The sequence below is a fragment of the Leopardus geoffroyi genome, chromosome B4 (assembly GCF_018350155.1).
Source record: "Leopardus geoffroyi isolate Oge1 chromosome B4, O.geoffroyi_Oge1_pat1.0, whole genome shotgun sequence".
NCBI lineage: Eukaryota > Metazoa > Chordata > Mammalia > Carnivora > Felidae > Leopardus > Leopardus geoffroyi.
This window is the reverse complement of record NC_059341.1, coordinates 141,824,234-141,846,875: the sequence shown is the minus strand read 5'-3', so window position 1 is coordinate 141,846,875 and position 22,642 is coordinate 141,824,234. Positions and strand designations below refer to the sequence as shown.

Genomic DNA, 22,642 nt, shown 5'->3' with positions numbered 1-22,642 from the left:
GGCCGCCTTCAGGGAGGCCCTGAGGAAGCAGCAGGGCCTCTGGATGGGGGTGGGGGGGGTCCTCCCGCGGAAGTTGGAGAAGACGGGCAGGGCAGACACTGTGAGCCGGGGTAGAGGGCAGCTCGCCATCCTTCCTGTGAGGCCAGAAGCAAGCGTCTTCCGAGAGACCAGGTGCGGGACGTCGGTGGCATCCGCACACCTCAGGACGCGGTCTCCGTCGTAACTGGGCGGGGGTCGTGCCTGGGTCGGGCCCGCCGAGGCGCCCCCTCTGAAGGTGGTCCCCGGGGGCGTCGCCCTGCTGGTAGCCCTTCCTCCCACCCCCCCGTTTTGGGGCCAGGGCCCCGGCCTTGGCTCTCCGTGCCGATGGCGCAGCTGGGTGGGCCCCGTCACCGCCGCAGGCCCCGTCAAGGCGCCGGTGGGCTCGTGGACTCCCGCTTCTACCCAGAGTCTGGTTCCAGGTGACTGGCTGGGTGCAGAGCAGTGAAGACAGTGGCTTTGGGAGGATGAGCTGTGGGCTGGCAGGGCTCAGGGCGCTGTCACCGAGCCGCCGACCGGGGCTCTCGTGTCCCGTCACTGGGATCTAGGCCGGACTTTGAGCTCTGTCCTCGTGGGTCAAGGCCGTGCCTGTCTCTCTTCTGAAGGCGCAGCCGGGGTTCCGCTCGGCCGCGGGGTTGCGCTTTGCCGGGCCCTGCTTTCCCTACACGAGTGACACTGGAGTGTGCGAGGGCCCGTCACGTTCACGAGAGGTCTCCCTTGGTCTGCGGTGTTGTGTCTTTCGCTTTCTCCCTCTGGGATCGCGAGCGGAGGAAGCCCGAGGCAGGGGTGCTGGTCAGACGGCGCGCAGTTGTGTGTTGGAAGCGGCCGATGCTTCACCCTGGAGTCTTCCCGAGCTTCCCGTAGCTTCGATGCAGACGCCTTTGGTCGGTGTTGCCGGGGAACAGCTGGTCTTGCAGACGTAACTGCGTTTTTGCTGATTTTTCCGGAGCAGCTAGTTTCAAGTAGGCTTCCTGAACGGGGAGCCGTTGTGTTGTGAATGAGTGGTTGCTTAGGTTTACAAACGGAGAGGTGGATAGAGTTCATTCTAGAAGGTAATTGAGCATTTCTCAGATGCAGTAAGATGATACAATTCTTTTTTTTTTTTTTTTTTTTTTTTTTTTCTCAACCTTTATTTATTTTTGGGACAGAGAGAGACAGAGCATGAACGGGGGAGGGGCAGAGAGAGAGGGAGACACAGAATCGGAAACAGGCTCCAGGCTCTGAGCCCTCAGCCCAGAGCCTGACGCGGGGCTCGAACTCACGGACCGCGAGATCGTGACCTGGCTGAAGTCGGACGCTTAACCGACTGCGCCACCCAGGCGCCCCTTTTTTTTTTTTTTTAATTTTTTTTTCAACGTTTATTTATTTTTGGGACAGAGAGAGTCAGAGCATGAACGGGGGAGGGGCAGAGAGAGAGGGAGACACAGAATCGGAAACAGGCTCCAGGCTCTGAGCCATCAGCCCAGAGCCTGACGCGGGGCTCGAACTCACGGACTGCGAAATCGTGACCTGGCTGAAGTCGGATGCTTAACCGACTGCGCCACCCAGGCGCCCCAAGATGATACAATTCTTAGCAGCCCGTGAGCTTTCACGAGAACGTTTGTATTTGTTATTTTTTCAAAAGTTTGTTTATTCATTTTGAGAGAGAGCACGAGAGAGAGAGAGAGAGAATCTCAGCACAGAGCCTGACACAGAGCTCCAATTCACGAACCGGGAGCTCATGGCCTGAACTGAAATCAAGAGTCGGACGCTTACCTGACTGAGCACCCCCCCCCAGGTGCCCCACGTTCGTATTTGTTACGAACTCCAGTATGGTTTCTGCTCAGGGTCCAGACTGGGATGCCGCCTCTGAAGGGCCGGGCAGCGCAGGGTGTTGGCTGATGGGGTGCCCTGGGGTTCACCAGGCACCGGTGCTGTCTTCTGTCTCACCGTACAGATGAGGAAAGTGAGGCTCAGGGGCTCAGCGACCCACCTGGGTCTCGCAGCTGGAGGTGGCGGTGTTTGTACCTGGTCATCTGAGTAGCCCTTGACCCCTGGCCCCCTCCGCCTGCCCCGTTCGTACCCCAGAGATGCTTCCAGTGAGCTGCCCAGGCCGACTGCAGAGCAGGGACGATGGACAAGCAGAGTGGTCATGGCTGTGCCCCAGGCTGCCTTTGGGTAGAAGGAGGGGTAGGGAGGCCCTTTTGATGAGGCCTCGACCTTTGCTCCTGGCGAGGGACGCAAGGGCAGGAGAACACCCAGTATGGGCCTAGCATGAGAGGCTGGAGAAGGTGTGGGTGACCTCGGAGGTCCAGGGCCCCTGTGTGCGTGGCAGGGACGTGGGCACTTGGGGCGGTGCTGCCCAAGCAGGAGCAGGAGGGCTGGGGGCCTGAGCCAGGATGGGAGTCCCAACTGGTAGCGGGGAGATGGCTCATGAAGAGGGGCCCGGAGAGCCTGGCGAGGGATGACGCTCCTTCGGCCTCTAGCGGTCACCGCCTGGTGTCGCCGAGGCCGTCGGCCGCAGGGAGGGGGCAGGCGCTCTGGTGCAGGGTCAGGACGGGGCCTGGTGTGTGGGCCCCAGGAGAGGCTGGAGGCGGGGACGGGAGGTGGCGGGTGAGCCGAGGCAGTGCAGTGCATGGGGAAGGGGTGGCCGAGGCTCCTCGCGAGAGTTCCCCCCCCCCCCCCCCGGCCCCCGGTTGTGGGAGCAGCTTTCCGGGAGCAGCTCTTTGTGCCCTGCGGGTCCCGTTTGCTCAGTGCCCCCTGCGGGTGGGGGGTTTGTAAATGCTGTTTGCCTAAACCTGTTGGTGACTTTGAAGTGACGAGCAGGAAGGCTCTCACTCCACGCCAGCGTGACTCGCGGTTTGCTGGGCAGCGGTGCGGCCACGGACCCTTTATACGGCTTTTTGCTGAGGACATGCTCCCGTGGTGTTTGGGTCACCTGTGACGTGCCCGGCAAGCTTCGAGAGGCCCCGCAGAGCTGAGGCACCTGTCACGTTGTTAAGGGAGGATTCTCAAAACGTTTGCTCTGAGACGGAAGCGGAACTTAGTAGCTTCCCGTTTTCAGGATGACTGGATTGGATGTACTGACTTGTATTTTTTCAAGTGGCCTTGGGGCAGTTTGTAGGTTCAATGAAATAAAAACTATACCTGGTGATAATATATCGACTTAGGTCGTATGAATTGTTATTCTTGGTTGTAGGTCACGTGCCTTGTAGCCCCAGGCAGCGGCTGGTCCTAGAGGCTGTGCCCTTGCTGGCCAGCCTGCTTCGCCGCCGCCGGAGGGCCTCCTCTCTGGGCCCTGGTGGCCAGCAGACCGACCTCCCAGGGCCAGGTGACGAAGTCGTGTTCCCTGGGCTTTTCAGGCTTCTTGTTTTTATGTCAGTAGCGTCAAGAAGCCTTTTAAATGAGGCTAAAATAGTCCTCTTCCAAAGACTTTTTAGTTTTAAAGTCAGATTCTAGAAAAACTGCCCAGAGTAGAACATTGCCGAACGTGGCATGGAGAGTGAAGGATCTGGAGAGCTGAGTGGGGGTTTTCCTACTTCCCTGAGCCGTTCACAGCCACTCGCCACTCATCAGATGGGTTTATCATCGACTTAGGACACCCTGGTCAGAAATCGCACGGACACGCTCGTGTCCTCCTGTTTGCTGACCGCGTGACCCAGGTCAGGACTGTGTGGGAATGCCGCGTTAGACTCCCTAGTTGAGTGAACTGTTTTTCTTCCTCAAGGTAAGTGAATCGTTGGTCGCAGAAATTGTCACGAACTCGAATGATGTGTTCCTGTCGACATATGTGAAGGAGTCGTTCACGGTTGTTTTCAGAGAGGAACTTTCTACACCTGCGCACCCGGACCCGGGGCGCCAGGCCACCTCAGTCTTTGGTGTTAGGGAAGCGCACACAGTGTGACCCGACGGGCCCTTCCCTGCTTGCAGACAGTATGTGTGATGCTTTGTTTCCTAATTGAATTAGTGTTTTGGTGGACTTCACATTTGTAGTAAGTTTTATAATAGATTTTATAATTATCAGTTTTCAAAAATCACTTTATTTATAATTTTTTCAGGAGATAAATCTCCCCCTAAACTTGAACCATCAGATGCATTACCTCTTCCTTCAAACTCGGAGACTAATTCAGAACCACCAACCCTCAAACCAGTAGAACTGAACCCAGAGCAGAGTAAACTATTCAAAAGAGTCACATTTGATAATGAATCACATAGCACTTGCACTCAGAGCGCACTGGTAATCGGACACCCTCCAGAGCCCACCCTCGCCAGTAGTGGCGATGCGCCGGCGGCGGCGGCCTCCGCGGTGGCGGAGCCATCAAGCGATGTAAACAGACGCACCTCTGTTCTCTTCTGCAAATCGAAAAGTGTAAGCCCCCCAAAGTCTGCCAAGAACACTGAAACCCAGCCAACTTCTCCTCAGCTAGGGACCAAAACCTTTTTGTCTGTAGTCCTTCCGAGGTTGGAGACTCTTCTGCAGCCAAGAAAAAGGTCGCGGAGCACCTGCGGCGACTCCGAGGTGGAGGAGGGGTCCCCGGGAAAGCGCCTGGACACAGGTAAATGCCATGGAGCGCCACGGCGCCACCTTCTCTCCCCCAGGGTGTCGCGGAGCGGCTGGGCCCTCGTTCGCAGCCGACCGTCCAGGGGCCTCTTTATCCCCAGACGAGAAGCCAGACGCCGCAGCGTCCTCCAGGGTGGCGCCGTCACGGGCTGGCCGGGGGCGGGGGCGGCCCGGCGTGGTCGCGTTGCACGCCCCGTGCACCCCGGGAACCTGATGGCGTGTGCGCGGCGGCGTCTGGCTTATGGAGCCCGCCCGGAGGGACGTGCGCGGGGGGTGCCGGTGGCGCGCGCCCGGGGCTGCGAGGGGCCTGCCCGTGGGCTCCAGGCGCCCCTTTGGGCAGTTGCTCAAAGCACGTGGTGACGTTTCTCACTGTTCTGTGGCTCTGTGGGCGCGTGTAGGGAGAGGACCACTGTCTGCGGAAATGACGCGGGGTCGCGTCACTGCTGAGCTTTTGTAACTTAAATCTGTCGACTTCACCGGGAGATTCCCACTCACGTGCTGCGGTAGTGGCTCTTTCGGGGTCTCCCCTGTGCTGGGTTTGACAGAGGCGGCCTTTGTTCTGGCACAGCCTCCGTGTCCCCTCCGGATGAAAGCCGAGGAGGCCCCGCCAGTTCCGCTAGACCGCTGTCACCCTTGCGTCGCGCAAGGACGCTGGCTGTGCCTCTGACGCCTCTTCCCGGAGGTGGGACTGGACGTGCCTGTCCTCTGGGCTCTCGCCGCGGCCCGAGGCCTGGGGTGCGTGCTGGTCCACCCGTCACATCGAGACGCGGGAGTGCCTTTGGCCGCCCTGGCGTCAGCGTGGTTTCCGGTGCGGGCGAGGGGTCGCGCTTCCTACTCCGCGGTGCACGGTTGAATTCTTTTTGTTGCCCGAGTGATGGTTTATAAATTCTATCTTGATTGCATCTTTAACTAATTTTATAGACATTCTGCGTTCACGTGCTTGTATTTGGATGGGTGGATACCAAGCCGGTCCTTTGAAAATAATTTGTCAAAGCCTGTTGTGTTTCTGAGCAACGTGCGGCCGCGCGGGGGTTTCGTGGACGGCGCAGGGGGCACCGGGGTCCGGTCGTGGCGCGGTGAGGCGAGCCGGGAGCGCGCCGGGCCCGGGGCCGAGCTGCCGGATCGGGTGCGCCGTGGGGGGAGTGGTCCGTGGGGGCCCCGCGGCCGCCCTCGTGTGCCGGGGCGGGTCCCGCTGCGGCCGCGCTGCCGGGGGCTTCGCGGGCACCGGCGCGGAGCGCCCCTCCTTCCGCCGGCCGGCCTCTGAGCGGGGCCCCGCAGGTTTCTGGCGCTGCCGCGGCTCCCGCAGGAGCGTCCGCGAGCTGGCCGCGGTCCGGAGCCTGACTGACACGGGGGTGTTTGCTTTCCTGTTCCAGACTGGCAGTAGATGCACGGCGGACGCGGGATGAGCCCTGTCGCCCTCCCGTGCGGCCCGGGAGTCTTAGCAGCACTAGGACCTGCTCCGCACGCGGGCCTGACGCTGCGCATCGGCTCCCATTTCTGGCTCCACCTCACCTCCGCCTCCGTGCTCTCTGCGCGCCCCGGATCGCTCGCTCCGAGCGGCGCTCTCCGCCATCCGAGGACTCGAACTGTTCTGAACCTTGTGACTTTTCCAAAGATTCATCCGTGCGCTCTGCCTTGTAGGGGTTCTTCTGGCGTCCCACAGCACGCCGCAAGATTTCCGAGTTAGAGTGAACACAGATCCCTTCGTTTGGAGACACTCGGCCCCCCGGGGGCTCCCTGCTCTCCAGCCGTGGGCGGCACCGCGGGCCGGGGTCAGAGCCCCCGACTCCGCTCCTCCGGTGCCACGTCGCCTGGGGCCTGCGCTCCGTCCCCCGCTTCCTTCTTCCCCGCCGCTTCCGTGATTCCCAGAATGGGCTTCCGGGCCGGCACTTTCCTGCTTCTGGTCTCTGCTCCTGAGACTCCTGCTGCGTGCACGTGGTGTGTGTGTGCGTGGGAGAGACAGAGAGAGGGACAGAGTCAAGGAGAGAGAGAGACTGAGGGACAAGGAGAGAGACAGAGACGAGAAGAGACAGACGAGGAGACAGGGAGAGACACAGAGACAAAAAACAGTCAAACAGACTCAGAGACAGAGGGAGAGAGACAGAGACAAGGAGAGACAGACAGTCCGGGAGAGAGGCACAGAGACAGAGACGCAGAGAGACCGAGAGGGAGTCGCGTTCCTCCTCGGCTGCTCAGGGCGGCGCCCCCGGTCAGACTAAGTGGCCTTTTCGCTGTTTTCCAGGTTCTCATTCTAACTCCTAACACGCTGGGTAGCTCACTCTTTGGACCCTAATTACTTTCTCTTGTTCACCTCGGACGGAGTTCTGCTAAGCGGTCATTTTGGAACGCAGAAAGATCGCTGCGCCCTTGTGTGTCACTTAACTCTTGTGGAGGAGCTGGAAGCATCTGTTCAGCCTTTTTCCAAACAAAAGCCCAGACACCAACACCTGGAGGAGACGTGCCCCACCCTGCCCACCCCCTCCTGGAAGTCCGAGCCGGACGCCCCGGGAGGAGCCGTCCGGTGCCCCTCCTGGTGCTGGCTGCAGCTGGCAGGGACGCCTCCCTGCCCGTCCCGGCCCCGTGGGTAGGTGTGAACGATGCCAAGGGCGGCCGCGGAGCAGGGTACTTCACCTGCGGCACCTGCCGATGACTTACACGGACAGAGATTCTGATCCCGCCTTCGGCAGGCACAGTACCGGCCCAAAAGGACCGGGGGTCTCGGGCCGGGCACGGGCGCAGGAAGGAACCCTGTGCGAGGCACGCGGCCCTGCTGGAGGATGTGTGAAGCCTCCTTCACTCGTTAGCATCTTTCTTTTCTGGGTTTCTGCCTGGCCTCCCCCGTCCCCTTGCTCTCTCTTTCCCTTCCTGCCGGCTGGTCGGCCCTCAGGGAGAATTGAGCGAGCTGGGCAGCTCGGTCTCTGGTCACCGTGCCCACTGCTGCTGCAGCACGAGCGGGAGTCCTGCCCGTGGGGCCTGGAGGTGTCCTGTGGGAGCTTCCCCTGCCACGGCTGCGTCTTCGAGGAGTTGGTCTAGGCAAAAGCAGGGTGGTTGGCATCTTATCTGCCGTGTTTTCGCGGAAAGGTTGACAAATGCACAGAAATGCAGTTCTGTCGCCGGTAGTGAAAATAAAGGTGTAGAAATAGGTTAATGGATGGCCCCAGCGCTTGAGGAGGCCCAGTGCGGTCACCGTGCCCACCCGGCCTCTGAGGCCGGTCCTGTGTCGCATCCCCGATCGTCCTGTTTGGGGAGCCAGGTGGTAGCCTGGGTGGTGGCGGGGAGATCACTGGTGTCTACGCTGCGTGGCCCGTAGTGGACAGCAGTGAGTGCGGCCCACCCTGCTCGCTCGGCCTCTCACCGGGTGCCAGCCGGAAGGTTCCTTACGGAGCGGCGAGGCTGTGGCAGGTGTGGGTCTCGGCTGCCTCTCGCCAGGGGAGCCGCCAGCGGCTTCTTGCCACCTGGCTGATGTGAGCCTTTCACAGCAGAGCTCGCGGCCTCAGGAAGCTTTCTGTAGGGCTTTGCTTCTGGCACTGCTGGTCGGCTGTCTCAGGAGGCCCCTGGGGCCCCCCCTCCCCATGCGGCCCAGCCCAGGTGTCCTCTGGGAAGGCCTCGACTGGGTGGGGAGCGGCTGGGCCAGGGCCTCCTTGGCTCGGGGTGTGGTGCCTGTGGGGCAGAGAGGGAAGGTCAGCGTGTCTTTTGCCTCCTAAGAGGTCCTCGTGAGGCCCGGGTGCTACGGGGGCACTGGCCTCCTCCAGATGGCCACCTGTCTTTCAGTTTGGTTTTTGTAGTGTACCAGTTTGACTTACGCCATTGAAAAAATGACTTCTTGTTGAAATAGTTTTGCTAAAAGCAGCTTTTAGGCTGGGGCTCAGGCGCCGTATGGATGCCTGCTGTTTGCAAATGATCCGTGGGCCCGTCTCTGTGCTGACCCCCAGGACCTGATGTCATTGCAAGTCCTTGCGGGGTCTCTAGGGCGGGGCCGGTGGGCTCCCCGGGCCACAGCCGGCAGGAGGGGTCTGTTTGCACAGGGAGCCTGTCGGCCTGTCGAGGCCAGTGAGGGGGCAGGGAGGCGTCGGGGCGCCCCGGCCACCGTGAGGCCTGCTGCTTTGGGCCTGTCTGTGGTGCCTGCCATTTAGTGGGTGTTCAGTGACGTTTCCTGGGCACCGGGAAGAACCGTGTGTAGTAACTAGTCACCGTGGATGTGCGTGTCCTCCTAAATCCTGAGGGAGGTCGAGGGAGACGTGGTCGTTCTCTGGTTTCTCAGACCGAGCACTGAGCCGCGTTTTTTTTTTTTTTTTTTTTTTTTTTAATTTTTTTTTTTCAATGTTTATTTATTTTTGGGACAGAGAGAGACAGAGCATGAACGGGGGAGGGGCAGAGAGAGAGGGAGACACAGAATCGGAAACAGGCTCCAGGCTCTGAGCCATCAGCCCGACGCGGGGCTCGAACTCACAGACCGCGAGATCGTGACCTGGCTGAAGTCGGACGCTTAACCGACTGCGCCACCCAGGCGCCCCTGAGCCGCGTTTTCATCTCTCCCCCTTAGCGGCGCGTGGGGAGAGTGGCTTCAGCTGGTTCTCGCCAGGCATGCCGTGCAGGTGCCAGGTTCTGCGGTTTGGTTCCGTGGGTGCCGGGCGTCCTTGGCCGTGGCTGCCGCTGCTCGGGCTCCCTCCTGGCCTCAGTCGGACCTTTGCCAGGTACGCTCTGGGTGCCGCCTGCTCGTCCTCTCGCTTTTTCTGAGCGATCACGGCAGGACAGGAAGAGGCCCCCTGCAGGACTCTTCCTGGCGCGCCTGTTCTCCTCCGGGCCCCGCTCCCCACCCCCCCCACCCCACCCCCACCCCCAACCCCCTGCCAGCTCTGCTCGGAAAGGCTCAGCTTTGCCGGCCTAAGCGAAGCTGCCCCTAGAAGGCTGAGGGGGTTTAGACGCGGAGTGAGGCCATCGAGAATCACTAGGCCTCAGCTCCAAGTTGATGCTGCGAGAGGTGTGGCCTTGTGGCTGTGCCTTCTGGTTGCCACAGGGTGTGTCTGCACCGGCCAGTCGGGTGACGTCCTTGGGCTTCCCCTGAGGGCGCAGGCTGCGTCCTCATAGCCTCACTGGTTCTGGGTGCTGGCCACGCGCCTTCCGGACTGCTGCCCCTTCTCTCGGACCTGGATCCTGCACCCCGGGCTCCCTCCTCCTGTCGGTGTGTCTGGCTTGGGCGGGCTGTCTCTGACTTGCCTGCCTCCGAGTTGGGGTCTCTCTGCTCTTGGGGACCTGCCGCCTTCTGCGTCTCCTGAGACCTCTTGGCCTTGGGGGACCCTGGGGGTCGCTCTACCTCTCTCTGGTCCCCCGGCCTGCTGGCGAGTGTGGCTGGAACCGGCTCTCGGCCCTGGGCCCTCTGCTCAACTGCTGTATTTTACGGGCCCACGAACGTCCAAATTCCACAAGTGAGTGTAGCACCCCCAGCCGACCACAGTTTCTGCTAGAAAAACGTGAATTAGATTTAAAAGTGAAAAATAGTAAGTTTTCTTTAAAGCGGGTGCTGTTGAGTCTGACAAGTGGAGCGAGACGTCTGATGAATTTACTTCAGGGAGACGTGGCTTCAGTCTGTGAGCAGCCGCGCTCGGCCACTGCTCACGTTTTTATTTCTTAGCCACCGTCAGAGTTTGTTCGTTGCCCTCGTTTAACATGTGTTTTTGTCACTGAGAAAACGCAGAGAAGCACATAAGGCAGATGAGAAAATCCCGTAATCTGGCCTCAACTTCTGAAGAACTGGGTTTAAATTTTTTTCAGTGTGGGAACGGGATTCTTTTTGGGGAAAGAAATGTGCACGACTGTCTGGTTGTGGGACCCGGAGGGGGCGGCCCGGCTCCCCGTCACCACCCCGTCCCGTCCCGGCGTCGAGGGCGGGCGCGTGGACAGACGCCTTCTGTTGCCCGATGTGAGGCGGGGCTTTTTTGGAGGAAGTGGTTGGATTCTGAGACGTGCCTCGAGTTTCGGACACTTCCCAGATCGTGAGTCGACGGGTTCTGTTTGCTCCCGTGGGCTGTGGGAAGGAAGCCCGGACGTGTGGCTTCGGCCCCGGGTGGCGCCCCCACTGCATGCTGGTAGCTGCGGTGCTTTGGGACGAGAGCGGCCCCGGCTAAAGAGAGCGTGATTTCTGCTCTGGAGGGCCTCGGGTGTTTGAGGTTCCTGTGTTCCTGGCGATGCGCCCGCAAATGAACCCGCTCTTGGTGGTGGCGTCACTGCCCCGCGAGGGGCCGGTCCCCCCGCGGCGGGGGCTGGTCAGGCGAGTCTGCGGGCCTGGGGAGGAGTCACCGCACGCTCTTGGCCTTGTGGGGCCTGTCGGACGTTTTGTTTCCTGGGAAGAGCACCACCCTCAGACCGGGGTGCTCTGAGCGCCGAGCGAGATGTGTTGCGAAGCACTCGTGTGCCTCCCGTGTTGTCGGCGCCGCGGGGCTGGGGGGTCAGGGAAGAACCGCCGTGGGCCCGCAGACGGGGAGAGCTGTGGTGCGTCGTGGGCCCCGGGTGCTGAGCTCAGGGGCCCGCGTGCCTGTGTTGCAGGTCTCACCAATGGCTTTGGGGGCGCACGGAGCGAGCAGGAGCTGGGGGGCGCCCCGGGGAGGAGAGCTGCGCCCCGACGACGCTGCGCCTCGGAGTCCAGCATCTCGTCCAGCAGCAGCCCTCTCTGTGACTCCAGGTGGGCACGGCTTGGGGGGCCCGCTCCCACCCGCCCCGTCCCTGGGGGACTTCACCAGAAATAGGAAGTGTAACCACAGAGGAAACTGATAGATTTTCCGTCTGTGGTTACGCGTATTCTGTCTTTTCCTCCCGAAGTCTTCCCTTAGCGGAAGGGTAGCAAGGGCGGCCCTGCCCGTCTGCCCTGTGGACACCTCTTTGTAACCGGGGCCCCGTGTGGGTCGCCGTGGGGCCCTCGGCCCGGCTTCTGGGGCCACCGCCGGAGGGAGGGGAAGGGGCAAAGCTTTGTGACCCTGCTCCACTCTTCTTCCCAAAGCTTTAGCGCACCCAAGTGCGGCCGGGGCAAGCCCGCTCTGGTGCGCAGACACACGCTGGAGGACCGCAGCGAGCTGATCTCCTGCATCGAGAATGGGAACTACGCCAAGGCGGCCAGGATCGCCGCAGGTGAGCCCGCCTGCCCTCCGTGTCCGCGTCTCCGCGAGGTGGCCGTGGCGTGGGCCGTGCTGCCGGGAGGGCTCCGGCTCCCCACTCCCTGGGCCTCCATCCTGGGGTGTCTGTGCGAGTCTCCCCTTCCCCCGCCCCCGACGGGGACAGCGGTCACAGGGGGACAGTGAAAGTTTTATCCTGCGGTTTGTCATTTTTTGTGCTGAATGCTCCATTCCTCTGTGCAGGCCACCCGCAGCCGACGTGAGGCTCGTCTGTCATTGGCAGCCGGATGTGGGGCCGTGGAGGGTGGGGGGGGGGCTCCCCCAATTCCAGCACCTAGAGGAGCACCAAGGACAGGCTGGTGCTGGCTTGTCAGTGGGCGGGGGAGCTCTCACTGCAGGAGGCGGCCCCGGGTCGTGGTCGGGCCGGCTGGTCCCTCACGGCGCCCGTTCTCTCTGCCCAGAGGTCGGTCAGAAGAGCATGTGGATTTCCTCCGACGCCGCGGCCTCTGTTCTCGAGCCTCTGAAAGTCGTGTGGGCCAAGTGCAGCGGCTACCCCTCGTATCCGGCCCTGGTGAGCCTCGGGGTTGCGGGGCGTGGGGTGGGGGCGTGGGGGTCCGTGGGGCCGCCCTCTGGGCAGCCAGGGCACCGAGCGGTGTGGCCTCTGTCCCAGGTCCGGGGCTGTCCCGCCGCCCTTGTGGGACAGGTGTCCCGTGAGCGCCCGCCGAGAGCCGCCCGCACAGGGCGTCGGTGTCGGGAGAGCTGCTTCAGAACCCACCTCAAGTTGGAGCCTGGGGAGAGAGCTCCGGGGGCACGGTGGGGGGCTCTCAAACGTGACCCACACGTGTCCTCCCTTGGCAGATCATCGACCCCAAGATGCCGCGCGTGCCTGGCCACCACAACGGGGTCACCATCCCGGCCCCACCGCTGGACGTGCTGAAGGTCGGCGAGCACATGCAGACCAAGGCTGACGAGAGGCTGTTCCTCGTTCTCTTTTTTGACAACAAGAGAAGCTGGTGAGTGCGGGTGCCCGGGTGCCGAGCTGGCTCAGAGGCCGTGGGGCGCGCGTGGTGTGCGTGGGCCGAGGGCATCCATGCGGAGGCCACGGGGGGCCCGTCCCCTTCCGCCTCTGAGCCTCTCACGGAGCCGTGTGCGAATAGCCGGGCCCGTGGGGTTCTGCCACCGGCCCGGCCCGGTCTCTTCGCCTCTTGTGTGTGTGGGTCCCCACGCTGCTCTGGGGTGTGGGCTCTGGACCCCAGCGCCCTGCCTGGAGGCCCTCCCTGCTTCAGACCCCGACGGTCCTGGGTTCCGGTGCTGCCCCCCGAGCGCTCACGAGGTGCGCGTGGCCGGTGTCCCCGTTTCTTGGTCTGAAAGCTTGCTGTGCTGATGAGGGGCCCCCGGTGACCCCGGCGTAGGCTCTCTGCCTCCAGGACCGCGGCCCCTGCTGTGCCCGAAGCAGGGCTACCCGGTGTGGGTGGCCGTGGGGGCCCGGCTGCAGGGCGCGGGCCCTCCCAGCGCCCCGGGCACCCCCGGCGCTGGCGAGTATGGCTGGGTCGGGTGTGTGCGGCCACGCGTGGCCACCAGCGCTCCGTGCCCCGTGTCTCTCTGCCCCGTGCCGCGCTCCCGATCAGACCCCGTGGAGGCCTGTGCCTGCCTTGTCTGGTCCGAGGCCCGTCGGCTGCCCCATGCCCGGGCCCCGTGCCCACCCCCACTCCGTGCGTGCACCTGCAGCGTGTGCGTGCGTCAGCGTTCCTGCGCGTGACCCTCGGCCACTCAGGGAAGGCGTGGAAGGCTGCTGGGTGACGCCTGTCTCCCGCCAGCCTCCAGGATCCAGTGGCCCTGTGGGGAGTGTTGTGGATGAGAGGTGGGGACGACTTGACTTTCACGCCTTCCCCGAGTCCCCCGGACTCTCCCGGGGTTGGCAGGAGGGTTGGGCCGTGCCCCTGTCCTGCGGCCCGTGAGGGCTGGCCGATGGGGCCGCGCCCTGGGGGGGCGGGGCGCTGCTTCCAGGGCGCGAGCCTCTCTTCCCTCCCTTGGCCGCTGAGCGCCTGACGTCGGCTGCTCTTCCCCACTGGGGGCTCAGAGCCGCCAGGGCATCGTGTCAAGTGCGTCCGAGTAGCTGTGTGGACGGCTCCGACCACTCCGGCTTTTCTCTTTTCCAAAGGCAATGGCTCCCCAAGTCCAAAATGGTCCCCCTCGGCATGGACGAGACCATAGACAAACTGAAAATGATGGAGGGGAGAAACTCCAGCATCAGGAAGGCCGTGAGGGTCGCCTTCGACCGCGCGATGAGCCACCTGAGCCGTGTGCACGGGGAGCCCACCAGCGACCTCAGCGACATCGACTGACCTGCCCGCCTTCCCGTGGCCTTGTCCATAGTGTGGATAAGCTGTATATGTGTGTATATTGTTCCAGACTTAACTTATTCTGATCTCTAGGCCTGGTTCTTTAATTCCCCCTCCCCGGGGAGGGCAGGTTTTATTTCCAAGTTCTCTGTGAAACCGTCCCCGTCTGGGCGCTCTGTGAATGGCGCGGGCGCGTCTGCTGAGCTCCTCCCGTGCCCCGCACGGGTCACGCCGGAGGCTGCACCTGCGTCACTTTCTTTGATCTGTAGCTTTTTTTTAAAGACTTTTGAATGTTTAATAATTTTGTAAATCATACTCTTTACACGGAGTACCACTATTTAATAAGACGGGATGTAAATTTACAATGACAAATGTGTATTTTAAGAAAGAAAATGACATTATTTTGAATGGTACTTTGTGGAAAGAGGTGGAGAATAGATTTATGCTGTGTACATCACTTGCAAATCACCAAAAACACTCCGCCCCCCCTGTGGGGGCTGGGGCAGGCGCTTACCCCCCCCCCGCCCCTCCCCCCTGTCGCTGTCCTCACCGTCCTCGTCCGCCTCCTCCGCCCGTCTGCCCCAGCTTTCCACGGGTGTGCCTCCAGCGGGTATTTATTGTAGAAAGTGTATTCATTTGCTTTATAATGAAAAATAAATTTGCAAAAGTATATTGATATGCATTTTTATACAGGCACATACAGACTCGACTTGCTTTGGGAGCAGGATGTGTTGGTTGTTGTGTAAATGACTCTGGCCGTGTGTTCTTTGATTTTGTAACTTGTAATCTTTTGTTTACAATGAGGGGCTTTCTGTAACTTGTTTTAATTTAGAACACTTTGGTAGCAATAGAAACTTTGGATACATTTTTGTATGGTACATGTGATGTATATAGAATTAGTACTTTATTTTTATTTTTAAGAGGTAAAGCATTATGTTAGGGGAAAAGGTAGGGTGGGTTTCCAAAAATGCGGTTTTTATATTAAAAAATAAAGTCAAGATTTGGACGGTGTGGCCATTTCATTCCTCCATCGCTAGGATGTCGGGGCGGGCTTGCAGCCCGGAGGCCAGGTGAGGGTCAGGGTCCCAGCAGCCTGTCCCCGGCCACCTCATTGAGGCACGTGACATGCCTTCATCTTAAAATTGTCATGGATGGCATTATTTATTATTTTATCTAATCATATTTTTATTTTAAACTGGTAGTTTAAAATTTTTAAATGTCTTCCCTCCGCCTCGCCCCCCTTCAGTCTCCATTGTTTGTAACATCTCCATAGAAACTTGAAAAAAATAAAATGTCTTCCTTTGATCGTCTTGTCCTGTGTCTGACAGACGCTTTCTACCAGCAGCGGCTCCCCCAGGACCACCGGCCCTTGTGGAGAGCCTGTCGGGGGGTGGGGGGGGGTCGGTTGTCGCTGTGGACAAGGCCCAGGCTGCGGTCAGGGAAGGGCCGGGTCTGCTGTCGAGTTAGGAGCTGGGGTTTGCCCCCAGAACTCCCACCTGAGCCCGGAGCAGCGGCCCTGCGAGGTTGCTGGTGATGGTGGCTGGTGGCCTGGAGTGACTGCTCTGTACTACTTCCCCCCCCCCCGCCCAGGCCCGCTGGTCCCGATCCTGGTCCTGGTTCCGGTCCCGGTTCTGGTCCTTGTTCCAGTCCTGATCTTGGTCCTGGTTCTGGTCCCGGTTCCGGTTCTGGTCCTGATTCCAGTCCCTGGTTCCGGTCCTGGTTCCGGTCCTGGTCCTGGTCCCAGTCATGCTGGAGGTCCCTGAGTCTGAGCAGAGGGAGCTTTTTGTTAGTGGCATCACCTGGAGGGACTCTTGCCTCCTGGCGCCTGGCCGGTCACCTGGGACAGGCTGCAGGGGTGTCAGGGAGGAGGGCAGATGGTTCCCCCGTGAGGCCGTGCCCCAGACACCCCCACCCCCACCCCCACCCCCACCCTGGGTGCTGCTCTGAAGGTTTCATTAGAAACCAGCCTGGCCCCCGGGGCCCTTCCCTGGGCCACGCTCAGGGCAGGGGTCAGGGACAGGGCTGAGGGAGGTGAGGAGGCTCCTCCTGCCTGCCCCCTGCTGGAGCTGGCACCTGCCATCTCCTTGGGGCTCCGCCGGGCCACCTCCTGGGAGCAGCCTGCTCTGCACCCACCGGAAGGGGGACCATCTGCCCTGCTTGCCCGGGACTTGGGCATCAGCACCACATCCTGGGAGCCTCCTCAGTCCCAGGTCATTCGGGCGGTTGGTCCCTCCACACCTGGGACCCCCAGCAGGCAGCACTCTCCTGCCTGGGCTCTTTTGACCTTTTGGGGCGTCTCCTTGGAAGCCTCCCGGAGGGCCGGTAGCGGGGTGTGGCTGTGCCTTGGCCCAAACCTGGGGCTGGGTAGGGCTGGTGGTGACCAGCTGCCCAGGGCAGAGGGCACCGTTTGGGACCTCTGGGACCCCACTGCCTGCTTCGGTGAAGCACCAAGGGGCCCTGGGCTCTTGTGGCTTCTTTTTTTTTCTCTTTTCCTTTCTTGAGCTGTTTTACAAGACAGGTACGATGTGTCTGTTCCTTCTCCCCCTCCTGGAGTTTATGAAAATGGGATCGTGGTGTCCGCTCTTCAGCTGCTCATTACCTTGTTACTATTTCAAACATGAATCCCAAAGTGGAATGATACAAACGCAAAAGCAGGTGCCGTGAGATCGTGCTCACCCGTGTGCGGGTGTCAGGCTCCTTGGTCCCTCTGCAGGCGTCCCCGGGGGTGGGGGGCAGTGGCACTTTCCATGGGTTCTTGCTCTTTTCCACAAGGGTGTGTGTGTGTGTGTTTTATCTCTGACCCACTTTTCAAGCTGATTTGAGGCATTTCTTGGATTTCTATCTCTTGCAGGGTGATTAAGGCAAGGACACCCGTGTCGGGGTCTCCTTTGGCTCAGGGTCAAGGGGGTTGGTGTCCAGGCATTCAAGCCCCTGTCGGGCCCACTCCCTGGCCCCAGGGTCCCGGGTCCGCCCTGCACCCTTGGCCGGTGGAGACAGGCCCCGCCTGGGCAGGGGCGGTTGGGGGTGGGTTGCTGGGAGCTGCTGCTGGGGGCCTGGCCAGAGCTGGAGGACCTCTGGGTGAGCGGGCAGGGGAGTCCCCCGGGGCGACTAGGTGTGTTGGTGTGCAAGGGCCCAGCAGACGCGTTGGGAGCCCTGGAAGGCAGGGGCCTGGGCAGCCCGGGGTGGGTAAATGCAGGCACCAACCTCCCCTGGGAGCCCTGCTGGCCTGCTCTCCTGTTAACCCGGTGCGGGGTCCTGCGGTCTCAGCGGACACTGGCTGAACACGGGGGCATCTGGAGTCACGCCTGGACCCACTCAGCTTCTCCTCGCCGGGTGGTGAGGCTCTGCTCCGAGCGCGAAGGAGCAGAACCACGGCCCAGCCCCTCGTGTCGCGGTGGTGTGGGCGATGCTCACTGTGCGGCTTAGGGCTCCCGCGTCCCCTCTGCCCTGGTCAGGCCCCTTCCCCAGCCCCCCATGGCAGACGGGGATCCCTGTGTCTCCTCTCCCCCTGGTCGTGCCCTCTCTGGGAACCCCCCACCCCCCGGTCCGTCCTTTCTGGGGTCTCCCCCTCGGTGGGAGCAAGCTCTCCTTCCCACAACACCACAGCAATGCTTGTGGCCCAGATCCCAACTGATCCTCCCCGCCCCGCCCCCCCCCCCCCCCCATTCTCTCTCTAGTGAAGCTTTTTGGAATAATGCCTAGATCCCCCTAGGCTCCCTTGTAGCAGGTGAGGCCAAGGAAGTGTCACCGTCACCTCAGAGAAATGCCCTCTGCAGGAGGAGGAGTACTCCTCCCTACTGGTTTTTCTTTTCTACTGGCTGGAATGTGGACGTGGTGGATGGCGCTGGAGCCGCTGTTTTGGGCCATGGAGAATGGCAGAGCCTGGGTCTTCGGGAGGCACTCAGAGCTTTCCTACCGGTCCTGAGACTTTTTTTTTTTCCTTTTTGTGATAGAAACGTACATGTATACCCCTTGAAGGCCGCAATTATTTTTCTTTACAGCAGGTAAACTTCAAATGGGTCAAAATGAAATCATTAAAATTCCAGAAGAAAATCATGCAGTGTCTGTAACCGTGGAGGGGGGACGATCTTCTAAAATATGACCGCACCTCCAGAAACTGTAAAAGAAAATAGAAATATATTTAGCAAGGTAAAATCAAAAAATTTGTGCAGGCATGGCCCTCCAAAAATCTTTTACAATGTCAAAAGACAATTAGAAAGAGTGTTTGCAATTCAAACCACTGGAAAAGGGCTTTCCTTAACGTATAGAAGTTTACAAATCGTGTTCAAAGGATAGAAAAAAAAGGGCAACTATGGACTCATTCCACAGAAAAGTATTTAACATGGCCCCAAACATCAAAGAAAATGCTTCACCTTGGCCTCCTGGGGCCCCTCAGCCCCCTGGGCTGTACCGTCCCCAGGACCTACGGACTCTGCTTCTGAAGATGCTCCCACTCGGCCCTTTGGGTACATCTACTGCCCCCCGTCGCGGTCCCACCCCTGGCCCCTGCCCCCACACAGCAGCACACCCCGTGCCCCGCTCAGACACAAGCCAGGGGCCCCCGGCCGCCCACAGGCCTCCCGCTGCCTCCAAGGGTGGTCCCTTCAGCGTCTTTGCCCCGGACACCCCCTCCCGCCTGGCCCCACTGCCCACCCCCCCGCTCCGGGGCATCGGGGCGGTGCAGGTTAGGAGCCGCAGAGGGGAGCCGGGCTTGGGAAGCGGGCAGGAGGCCATCGACAGACTGCTGACCAGCCCCGCCACGGCCTGCCCGGCCCGGCGAGGCCGCTGGGCAGGGCACCCGGAAGAGGCTCGTGCGGGCCCTGGCAGCGGGCTGGGCCGTCTGGGGGCCCTGGGGCTCAGAGGGCTGGGGTACGAGCCGGAACGGTGGCGGGCGCCGGCGATGGGGACTCAGCCCCTCGCTGCCTGAGCCCGGTGCCAGAGGCCGCCCGCCTCCGCCTGCTTTCGGACGAGGCCGGCCTGAGCTGTGGGGGAGGGGCTGGGGGCGGGGGCCAGGGCGGGAGCCCGCCACACAGGTCATTTCATTTCCTCTAAGGCCTTGACCATCGCGGCCCTGGTGTTATCACCCCCGTGTTCCAAATGAGAAACGGGGGGCCGGCGGGGTGAGGTTACGTGCTCAGGGGTGTGGGGGGACCTCGGTGTCCAGTGAGCTCACTGTGGGAGTGACATCACGTCACTTGGCCGTATTCTCTTTGTAGGAAGCGAGCCTCCAGGCCCGGCCCCGCGGGGGCCGAGCCCGAGCCCGAGCCCGAGGGCTCCCACGGCCGCGCGCGTGCTGACCCCTGCCTTCTTTTTATTTATTTATTTTTATTTTTTTGACCCCTGCCTTCTAAGCCGAGCTCAGCGCGGCCCCCGAGAGCCCTCGGGCCCGTGTGGGTCGCTCCCCACATCCTCTCAGTGACATCTTCCAGACGTAGAGAAGCACGGGCTCGTTTCTCAGGTCGGTGTTGCGTTTAGAAGCCCCCAAGCTCTTTGTTCTGACGGTTCATTGGTCCTGTTGGTTTTCCGTGTCAACCTGCCACTTGCTGTGTGTGATGACGGGTCTGTCTTTTCTTCCAAATCTGTACTTCTTTGGCTTTTTTTTCTTGTCCCATCGCTTTGGCCGGTCTTCCGCTGCCACGTCCCCTCACGTCTTGACCTCTCGGTGGCCAACGCCCGTAGGTCGTGCCCCCCGAGGGTCGGTCAGTGTGCCCTCGTCCTGAGCGGGCCTCCCCTGTCGGGGACCTCCCCTTGTGTGTGCGACAAGCGAGCTCACGGTCGGGAGGGGCCGGGACTGGCCTCAGCCGAGCCGTGTGGACGGGCGGGACGAGGGCTGGGGGGTGGGGGGGGACGCTGGTCACCCGGGAGGGAGCCCACGTCTGGCTTGGGGGCACCAGGGACACCAGTCACTGTTCCCCAGACCTGCCGGCCAGGTCCCAGGCTTTGTCTCTCCTCCTCCTGGGGGGCTGAGCGACACTGTCCCTGCTGGCCACCGGCCCCAGCTCCCTCCCGACCCTGCCCACCCTCCATGCCTGTCTGTCCTGGGCTTTGTGTAAGGCCCACATCCTGGGTGGCTCTGTCTCTGTCTTCTCCCTTTGTCTTCTCCCTTTGACCTCCACCTCTGGCTCCTTCTCGAGTCTCCTACATCCCGAGACTCCCTCGCTGACTCCTTTCACGCATCCATGCGGGTGCACAGGTGTTTCCTGTGGCCTACTGTGTGCCAGGCTCTGCGTCAGGACAGCAGATGGGCAAAGGGTGAGCGTCCTCTGTCCCCTCCCAGAGAAGAGCTGAGAAATGAAGGAATTGCCAGCGTGCAGGGCAGGCTGCCTGGAGGAGGCGTCTTACAGCACGTGCAGGCCAGGGCTGCTCCTGGGCGGACGGCCTGAGGCAAGTGGACCGGTCTGAGGAGGACAGAGGGAGACTGGGTGGCAGGAGCCCCTCGGAGAAGGCCGTCAGGCCCCCAGATAGGCGGGTGGGGCACCAGGCCGGCCACAGCAGTGGGCACAGTCCTGCCCCCACAGGGTCGCGAGGCAGAGGGGCTCGGGCAACGCAGCAGAGGAACCACATGAGGGCGGGAGGAGCCAGCCAGCTGGGGCTGTGAGGGTAGGCATCTTGAAATTCTTAATAACTTTTGAGCCAGGGACCTTTTCATTTTGCACCTGCAGGTCACGTGGCCAGTCTTGGGGCGAAGGCAGGCAGGTGCAGAGACCCCAGGCGGGACTGTGTTCGGAGCACTCAGCGAGGGGGCCGTGGGGCAGGCGGAGAGGGAGAGGGGCTGGTGGGGTGAGGCCGGGAAGTCACCTGCCGGGGCCCGAGCAGGGTGACACCATCTGAGTTCCGTGGGGGCCTCGTGGCCACGAAGAGATGGCTCCGGAGGGCAGGGGCTCAGGAGCGCCTGGGGGCGGCGGGGTAGGGGGTCCTCGGGTTGCCTTGGAGAGGGGACGGGCCGGGAGGCAGAGCAGGGGGCGGGGTTAGAGGCGGTGATGGGCCCTCCCCCGCTCTCCTGCGCACACACATGGCTCCCCCCAGCCTGGAGACAGGTGTGTGCCCGGCTGGTGCAAGGGCAGGCCCGGTGGGGCCCCCCTTCTCGACTCCAGGCAGTGTGAGAAATTGGGGCGCACCGGAAGTCCTCCTGATAGATTCCCACAATCAACTGAAAACAAAACGCACGATCTTTTCTTCTGATGAGAAAAGGAGATTTAACTGGAGCTGGTCAGCAGTGGGGCCAGAGCCAATGCAGAGACGTGGGTGGAGAACACGCTTGAAGGCGTTTGAAAGCGACCGTAATTCCCCAAACGATGTGCAACGTGACGCCTTCGTGTTGCGAACGTGGAGCGATGCTGACGCCTTGGCCGCCAGAGCCCGGCACCCCCACACGGCGCACTTCTCCATCTCATGGTCGCTATGCCTTCGTTAAGTCATGTCGGGGGTGGCGTTTGCTGTCATGCTTACAGTGACTGTTCCAGGACGTGGTTCTGGGAGCTGGGAGGTGGGGCCGCGGGTGGCTGGGGATGGGGGGCCAGGCGCCGCGGCCTCGTGGGACCCCCACCAACCCTGCTGACCCCACGTGCGTCATTCCACTCACGGGGATGGCCCGGACCCGTTATCTCTCCCACTTCCCTCCCGTAAGGTCTCAGAAGCCAGCCCAGCCGCAGTCCGCGATGGCTCTTGGTGCTGTGAGTGTCGAGTAGCGTCGAGGTGCCCCGTGGCATTGGCCAGGCTGTCCTCGACTCCACTGAGGTTTCTCAAAGGCCATTGGAGCCTTGGACCTAGACACCAGCTGCATGAGTGGTGGTGCTCACTGTCCTTTGCTATGAAATCAAACAGCCACAGAGGCAGCAGCTCGGGCAATGCTCGCTTACCGTCTCAGGGTGTCTGCGGGTGGGCGGCCGGGCACACAGGCTGGGTCCCCTGCACAGGACTCGCGCGGCTGCCATCTTGTTGGGAGCTTGGCTGGGGAGGACGGGCTCCATGCTCACTCAAGATGCTGGCCCCGTTCAGTTCCTTTCTGTTGTAGGGCGGTGGCTCTGGTTTCTTGCCAGCTGTTGGCCAGAGACTGTTCCTTGGTCCCAGCATGTGGTGCTCCCAGTGAGGCTGCCTCCCTCAGCCGAGGAGAGAGCAATCCAGGAAGATGGGGTTGCAGTCCAACATAATGTGACCACGTGCACAAATCCGTGTACCCCCATCACTCTTACCATATTTTCTTGGTTAGAAGCAAGTCACGGGTCCCACCCACACTCAAGGGGAGGGAGCCACACAAAGGCATAGACACCAGGATGTGAGGGTCGGGTGCTTGTCTGCCAGGCTCCTTCAGGCGAGGCTTACCACCCAGTGGTTGGAGCCCCCTGCACAGCTCCATATGCCTCCTGGGGATGGAAAGGCCATGGCACCCCTTGCTAGGTTTGCCAAACTGGCCTGAACCTCACCTCGCTCCCTGCCCAGCTCCTTCTCCCTGCTTCACTTTCTGCCCTGCCTCACTTTCTGGGCCTGGTGTCTCTCCCTATAATGCCTTCCCCTCCTTGACTGCCCTACCTGTCAGCAAATGTAGACATGTATGCGCCTAACAACAGAGGGTCAAAATATATAAAGCAAACCCTGACAACACTGCAAGGAGAAATGGA

General features: G+C 61.3%; 1 protein-coding gene across 8 annotated transcripts in view; it reads left to right on the top strand.

The window, feature by feature from the left end:
• Positions 1 to 15,030, top strand: part of BRD1 (bromodomain containing 1) — a 43,448-nt gene extending 28,418 nt beyond the window's left edge. For 3 of the 8 annotated variants that reach the window (XM_045463867.1, XM_045463865.1, XM_045463866.1), the window contains exons 8-13: positions 4,074 to 4,571; positions 11,120 to 11,255; positions 11,571 to 11,698; positions 12,144 to 12,253; positions 12,541 to 12,695; positions 13,844 to 15,030. In XM_045463867.1, the coding sequence (XP_045319823.1) occupies positions 4,074 to 4,571; positions 11,120 to 11,255; positions 11,571 to 11,698; positions 12,144 to 12,253; positions 12,541 to 12,695; positions 13,844 to 14,027 (1,211 nt within the window). In that variant the 3' untranslated portion in view covers positions 14,028 to 15,030. Of the gene's footprint in view, positions 1 to 4,073; positions 4,572 to 11,119; positions 11,256 to 11,570; positions 11,699 to 12,143; positions 12,254 to 12,540; positions 12,696 to 13,843 lie in introns of those variants that run through there. The other 5 variants (XM_045463869.1, XM_045463868.1, XM_045463871.1 and 2 more) reach the window with 3 other exon arrangements.
• The last annotated feature ends 7,612 nt before the right edge of the window (positions 15,031 to 22,642 follow it).